This window comes from Protopterus annectens, chromosome 9.part0 (genome assembly GCF_019279795.1).
Source record: "Protopterus annectens isolate FY-2018-M chromosome 9.part0, PAN1.0, whole genome shotgun sequence".
In the NCBI taxonomy this organism is placed as follows: domain Eukaryota; kingdom Metazoa; phylum Chordata; order Ceratodontiformes; family Protopteridae; genus Protopterus; species Protopterus annectens.
In genome coordinates, this window is record NC_056743.1 from 802,839,594 (window position 1) to 802,847,599 (window position 8,006).

Sequence of the window (8,006 nt, forward strand, 5' to 3'; positions counted from 1 at the left end):
AAGTATGTATATCTGTGGCACTCAGTCATTGTAGCTACTCTTTATATAGCTAGTGGGCAAACCAGAACAATGTAGAAGGAGAATAGCAGACTATAAAGGTGAAACTAGTTTCTAAAGAATTCTAGTTATGTTGTAAGAATTACTGTTAGAAAGTGTAATTAAAGTGAGATCACTCCAGTAATGCCAGAGAAAGTGATTGTAAGGATAGGTAATATTTGGATTTACAAAATATTTTATTATGTACAGTATAATAATACAGGAGACTTCCCTGGCTTACCTGTGGGCAAGATAGGTGTGAGGTCAGAGAGGGAAAATAAAGAGAGTGGGATGCTGGGAATTATTCTAGAGCATTAAAAGACCACAGTCATGAGCTCATTAGATGGATTTGCAGCTACGTTTTGAATGAGTTGCCAGTGAGCCATGGGTTTAGAGGAAAGAGTGCCACATTCTGGAGATTTAGTTATCAATTAAGGCTTCACCTGCTGAGTTGTTGGCTTTGTATATGCTTAATAAGGATTTGTATGTGAATTGCAGACTGCATGTCGGTATGTATTTTGTAAGGATATTTTTTAGATTGAGACATTTAATTGGTTTGTAGAGTAGACTGTGTGCCATAAATAGTTGAGTGTAACAGTTGTTGAGGTATTTCTAGCTGTTTGAGTTTTGTAGGGCTATGCAATGATGAAACATATTATTATAGGGAAAGCTGCATGTGAATTCTGCAATTTTATTGTGACATTGCTGTAGTTTAGTTCATAGGTTCATAGGTAGGTACTAGGCTATCAGCCCAAGGGCCTATGTAAGTCTAGCCAACAAGGTTCCCTGGCTTACACCACCCAAGAAAGTTATTTTCCTGTGCCACTGTCGAGCAGAGACACAGAAGTGATCCCCGGGGTGTATTTCCTATTTCCCATCTACTCATCAAGATTTTTCTTGAAGAGTGCTAATGAAGAACTTTGCTTGACATAGATGGGTAGCCTGTTCCAAAGTATGGGAAGTCCCTGGGATAGGAATCTATCCCTCCAGCATGTTCTGTTTATTGTGGTGACAAGGTTTAGGTCCCTAGAGCATGTAGCTCGGAGGGATTGGGATTTCTTTAGGTGTAGCATGTCCAACAGCTCTGGGTTTGACATAGCTTTATATGTTAGGCAGACATCACCTCGGAGTAGGCGATATGCTACGGAGTAAAGCTGGAGTTTTTTGAGGCAGTAAGTGTAGGGCATTTGTTTGAGGCCAGTAATCCTCTTTGTGAGGTACTTCTGTGGCCTTACCAGCTGCTGCAGATGTCTTGTGAGGTACATCCCAAAAGGGACGTTATACTCTATAATGGGTCTAATGAGTGTCGAGTAGAGGGGAACAATGACCTCTTTTTTCCTGGATGAGAACCCTTTTATAATGAGGCGTGCCACGTAGAAGGACTTCTTGACTGCTGTGGCAATGTCACTATCAAAGGAGAGACTACTGTCCACCTGGGTCCCAAGGTCTCTTATCATACATTGAGTGTTAAGTAGATTGCTGCCTATGTGGTAGTTCATGGGTACAGAGTTTTTACCAAAGGGGATGACACTGCACTTTTTGGCATTGAGCTTGAGGCCATATGGCTCTGACACCAGGCATCTGTCTCAGCGAGGACCTTCTGTAGGATGTCCACTTCATTTGGGGACTTGACTATGGCTCCTAGTTTGCAGTCATCTGCGAACTTTGTTAGCCAGAGGCCTTCTGTGTTAGCCTGTACTTCAGAAAAGTAGATACAAAACAGGAGAGGTCCCAGGACGGAACCCTGTGGTACTCCACTTGTCACTGCTTTGAGGTCAGATTTGGAATCTGCAACTTTTACAGTGTGGGTTCTATCAGTGAGCCAATTGGCAACCCATCTTGTGACGTAGGGATTTATACCTCGTTTAGTGAGTTTAGCTATAATTCCAGAATGGGGGATGGTGTCGAAAGCCTTGGCGAGGTCAAGATAGGCTGCGTGAACCACCTTACCCTCATCTACGGCTTTGGTGACTGCCTCAAAGAAGTTGATCAGGTTCAGGAGGCATGATCTGCCTTTCACTAACCCGAACTGTGTGGGATCCAGAGTTGGAGGTTACCAATGTCTTTGTTTATGAGTTCCATGATGATACATTCCATGGCCTTGCAGACCAGGCTCGTCAGGCTAATAGGTCAATAGTTCCCAGGATCAGTGGTGGTTCCCCCTTTGTGGAGTGGGATAACTGTTGCTGTGCACCATTCAGTGGGCTCAAAGCCTGATGTGAGGCTATTATGGAACATGGTGCTTAAGTGGGGAGCCAGTTTGTTCTGAAGTTCGTGTAAAACACAGCCTGGGATGTTGTCCGGTCCCATGGATGCTGTGTTTTTGGCTTTAGAGAGTGCAACTTTTACCTGCGTAGTTGTGATTACAGGGACTCTGCATTCTTCCTGTATAGATATGAGCCCTTTAGGTAGTCATGTTAGAGTGCAGATTAATGATTATAGGTGAGGCATAAAGCATTTTTGGAAGTAGGTAGACAGAGGCTATAGTCTTTCTGCTGTCTTCAGTGAGAAATTTATTTATGCAGTATCCCAAGTTTCTGATATGTCTTTTTTTATTACTTCTTACATGTGTAAATCAGATTTTAGGTTATCATTAATAGTGACCCTAAGTAGTTTGGCAGGAGTAACTCATCTAACTTGACTTTTGTTTAGGGAAGTAATAGCTAGGGCTGGTTTAGTATCATTGTGTGATTTGGGCATGAAGAAGAGTAATTTAGATTGTGACATACTCCATTAGTTAAGCATTGCATGTGCCATTGTCCTCAGCGTACACATCACTGAAGTTTACCTGTTCTGCTCTAGCAAGAGCAATGTTCTAACTCACAGTTCGGCTGCAGAAAGAGTCAACATTTTTGTTCTGCATTATGGAGCTCATCTTTCTAATTCAAATGTTTTTCTACAGCCAATCCCTGTGTTTTCTCATTACAAATTCTTAATCCTGGTTGGTATATTTATAAAAACACAAAAACTTACTCTCTAATAAGACTGAGCACTCTGGTTAACAGCTCAAACTGTGATGTATCCACAAAGTAGCGTAGCAAGGATGGGCCAGAGGGCAATTATTGCCTTGGGAACAAAGTGTTGAGAGACATGAGCAAAAGCTCTGAAGTTTTGAGGTGATTGAGTTCCGGAGGCTGTGGACTGGCTGACACTCTGTAGATAGCCAATTGCCAAAGGTTTTTTTTTTTTGCTCTTCTCTTAAGCGGAGGAGGGGGGGCATGGATTGGGTATGGTGTGACTGGTTGATGTTTTGTAGAAGCCAATCAGCTTTTTATAATAATCTGAAGAAAACTGTTTTGCTCTATTCTTGAGAACTGGGGGGTGGATTGTATTCCACTGACTTCATATAGTAATCTTTTTTTTCCCTGCAGAGAGCAGAAATATTTTATTTTTTTTTTATTTTCTCCATGTGCTACCAGTTACAGAAAAGGAAAAAGTGACTATAAGTGGTGTCCCTCTGATGAACTAATAGCTTTAAAAGCAATTTAACACTTCATTCTGTCATACTTTCTGTTTAAAAGTGTGGAAGAGTGAAATTTCTAACCAGTTTTAAAGCTATTTTAACTTATGCTGCTGTTCTGTGTAGTGATCAGTACTGACCACTGCTTCATTCTTGTATTAGACTCAGGGTTAGCAGCTCTTGTAGATGCTTAACAATATAATTTTTAGGCACCTTTCTGATGCAGAAAGCAGCCTGTCCTTTAACCAGTTTCAGAGTATAATCACAGCATTCCATACGTTATATGATATTTAGGGCTAACGTTTGTAACTTATTTATTATTGATAACTGTGGGTATTAAACACATTTACTTGTATACTTTGTTGCATACTGTATATGTTGCACCTTCTAGCAGAACTCCAACCACCTTGACATTACCAGCAAATCACTTGCCCTGGCACCTGTTGGATTTATTGCTTCTCATATTTTCACCAAGATGTTTCGTTGTAAGTGCAAACCCAGACCTAGTCAATAGGAAGGCAAGTTGGATGTCAGGAACATAGAAGGGATGCACATCTCTTTTGCCCCTGATTTTGGTGCAGAGTTTGATTTTGAGACAAGACAGTGAGGACTGCAGTTTCTAAATATGATCAGTCATATTTATAATCTTACAATGCTTTAAAAAGTGCATATCAATGCACATCATCTGTTTCAATGAAAAATCTAACTAATCAGCATTCATATGTAAAAACTGTCCCTGATATGGGACAAAGCATAAATGTCTACCAAGTCACAGAGCTCCAATGTTATTAGAAATTTCTGGACCCCACTTCAGTATGCACACTCCATCCTCTTTTGTAGCTGCAGTCAGAGCGGGATGCTACTACAGCTTTGAGGTTAACTAGAAATGTTTATTAAGGGTATGCCCTTACAAGATACGTGCACATAATACATATTTTCTCTTCTTGTTTTGTGCTGTTTCTCAGCTAGCAATTTATTACTATTGAGTTCACTGTTTTGTTTCTGCAGGGTGATTCTGGTGGCCCTCTGAACTGCTATGTTAGCGGCAGGTACTATGTCCATGGTGTGACCAGCTTTGTGTCTTCCCTTGGCTGCAACACTTACATGAAGCCAACAGTGTTCACAAGAGTGTCTGCTTACATCAGCTGGATTAATAATGTAAGTGTCTTTTATCATTTTTTTATTACCAATATACACACTGACCAATGTTTCAGCTGTACCAACGTGTTCTAAATCACACTCATGGAGAAAGTACTGCCTCCTTCACACACACACACACACACACACACACACACACACACACACACACACACACACACACACACACACACACACACACACACACACACACACACACACACACACTACATAAAGCAATGGAGCTACTCTTGGATTGTCAGAATGTGAGGTCTGTTCTGACTGTGATTCGTTGGGTACCTTATCAGACCAATCACTGTTTGTCTGACTGGTACTTCCTCGAGTGGAGAAGGCTCAGTTCACCAAATAATTACAATACTGGAATTTCAAAGCCCAGTATTTACAATAATATATATTATCTTTCTACTATTATTAAGATTGGATAATAATGGATTTCAGGTTTCAGAAAATGTGTGCTTTGAATTGTTTTGTTATGAAAAATATTTATTTTATGTGCCAATCTAATACAGTCTGTGTATTCTATAACTGTAAGAATTCTATTATCAACACAGTATTTAGTTATAATCTATATTGTCTTTCTTAGTTTCTCTTAAAAAAATGAAAACATGTTTATGTTTCTTTATATGATATTTGTTTGCAAATCTTACTTACCTTAATATGTCTCTTGGACCATCAGATAGTCTTTTCCAGACATCTCTGATTCAGGAACTATTACATCATAAATAGTTTCCTTTGTCATAATGTACCTAGTATTAGAAACATCCACATTAAATTTAGACTAAGGATAAAAAAAAAAATAAAAACTGGTTATAGATTTCTACTGTAGGAACATACTCTGGTGTTGACCTGACTATGGCTGATATATAGTATATTAAGTGATAGTTTAAGGAAAAAGTGGGTGCCTCCCAGAAGAGTTTGTTTTCCATTCAGTAGTGGGTATAAGCACTATTCATTAAATTTAAGTGATAATTTTTGGGAGTGCAACTTGACTCCCAGCAGAGTTTGTTTTTCTTTCAGAAGGGGTTTTGAGCAAGGCTCAGTACTTTTGAGTCCACAACATGCAGTACTACTCTTTCACTGCTATGTCTAAATACCAAATGAACACAAATGACTCTGCAGGCATGTAGTAATGGATGTATACTCATTAACAACACTGTAGCTGGTCATGGTAACATAAGAAAGGCAATACCCGCCACTTAGAGATGGACCTCCTCTATGATATGGAGATAGGGCAGTATGTGCCATGGCTGTGCAGCTCTGAAGAAGTTAATATTAAAATAAGTTAATAACATAAAATATGTTATTAACTTTGGGGGGTCCTCTATGATATCAAGATGGGGCAGTATGCTGGGCCATGGCTGTGCAGCTCTGAAGAAGTTAATATTAAAATAATTAATATTAACTTTGGGGGGGTTCCCCTATGATATGGAGATGGGGCAGGTCATGACTGTGCAGCTCTGAAGAAGTTAATAGTAACTTTTTTGAGGGGGGTTCCACTATGATATGGAGATGGGACAGTATGTGCCATGGCTGTGCAGCTCTGAAGAAGTTAATAGTAACTTTGGGGGGTTCCCCTATGATATGGAGCTGGGGCAGTATGTTGGGTCATGGCTGTGCAGCTCTGAAGAAGTTAATAGTAACTTTGGGGGTGAGGGTTATGGTAGTATAATTCCTCACACTGGAATGCACGGGGATGATTCCCTTATGCCATGTGTTTTTTCGGGTTCCTATTACAAGACCGAAGATGCATTCTTTCAAATGCATCTTGGTCGAACATAAACGACTGAAAAGGCAAAATATTGAAGTGGCTTTTAAGCAAATTCTTTCCCTGGGAAATAATTTGCTTGTCCGCTTCGTTACTTTGCCTTATTTGGCACTGTAGTGCAGTCTCAGAGGTGGTATATTTAAGTAGGGGTGTGTGGAGTGCGAAGCCTCCCACTTAATGTAATGTTTTTAAAGTGTTTTTTTTTTTTTTTTTTTTTGTTGGAACAGCGATTTTTTTTCCCTTGGAAAAAAATCGCTGTTCTGACAGTTCGACATTGTAAGCTTTTGCTTACATAGGGTCAATTAATCACCGTTCACTTTTTTTAAGCATTCAGTGATGTAATATAGACCCGTTTTTCCCCACTGCTGGGAAACCTGATGGTGTTCTCTGCGTTGGAGCAAAAGTGGCAACATACTAAGCTGATGAGTCTAAATGTTCCGCAGTCTAGTACAATGTGGCTAAGATTAACTTTTAACTAAAAAGAACCTCAACAACCAAACATTTTTTTCAGAAAAGCACACATTTATAAAATGCCTCTTTTGAGTGTATTAAAAAGTTGCCAGTGTTGTTTTTTGACTGTATGCTTTATTTTTCAAAATTATTACTACAAGTACATACAGTAATATAATGTGACCAAGCTGTCATTTAACTGTGATGTCATTTTCTTTCCCTTTTAGATCATTGCCAACAACTAAGCCATGAACCTGGGATAGGAATGAAAGCCATACTTATCTAAAATGACCAATTTGTGTTTCTCAGGAGTACTACAGTACAGTGTTAATTATGCTGAACGAAACAATAGCAACATTAAATAAAGATATATTCTTACAATATTTCTTTTTTTTTGTTTTGTTTTTTTTTTTTTTTGTCTGAAAAGTTTTCCACACGGTTTCTCTTGCACATTATGAGTGATACTCACTTTTCAATCGCCTTTACAAGTTGCAGTTTCAAGGGTCAAATGAAGAGGTTTTAACAAGTATCACTAAAACAGTTCTATTTATGTCTGCATAGCCTTTGTAATCCTACTTGGTGTACAGTCTGGTTTTCTGCATCCATATCTGCTGAAGCAGATCTTCAATTAGAAAAAGGATAGAGTTAAGAAGGACAAGATGGGAAGAAAAAAACAGAGGCACTGATGTCTTTATTCATTAAGGATATTCAGATGCATTTCATCCATCAAACCGTCAGGAAAACAGTAAGAGAAGGAAAGTTAAAAAAAAGGTCAAATATTCAAGGGAACTTCAGAATTATAAAACAGTACTCATGGACAGGGAGCTGTAATCTACTTTACCATATCATCTGTCATTAATTCTAAATAATTAATGAGCAATCTCAGCTTCATTTGCATGAATTCAGATCAAACCTTATCATTTGAGTTAGTTAAGCAGCTGTATCGTAGTCTGTAGCTGTAAACATGAAGTTTAATGTTTATTGTTTAGTCATTCAAAGTCTTCAACTTACCTTTCTTACCTTTTCTTCCATGTCTCAAAACCTGCAGGTGAGTACCTTTAGACAAACTCTTAAGGACAGACACTTGCTGAGACATTAACTCAAACTCTACCAATCCATTTTGCTTTGACCCTGGGC

At 38.9% G+C, this 8,006-nt stretch overlaps 1 protein-coding gene across 1 annotated transcript in view; it reads left to right on the forward strand.

The window, feature by feature from the left end:
* LOC122810913 (chymotrypsin-like elastase family member 1) overlaps positions 1-7,173 on the forward strand; it is a 32,296-nt gene extending 25,123 nt beyond the window's left edge. The window contains exons 7-8 of the mRNA XM_044082456.1: positions 4,505-4,654; positions 7,097-7,173. Coding sequence (XP_043938391.1) covers positions 4,505-4,654; positions 7,097-7,114 — 168 coding nt within the window. The 3' untranslated portion in view covers positions 7,115-7,173. The remainder of the gene's footprint in view (positions 1-4,504; positions 4,655-7,096) is intronic.
* Positions 7,174-8,006: the final 833 nt, after the last annotated feature.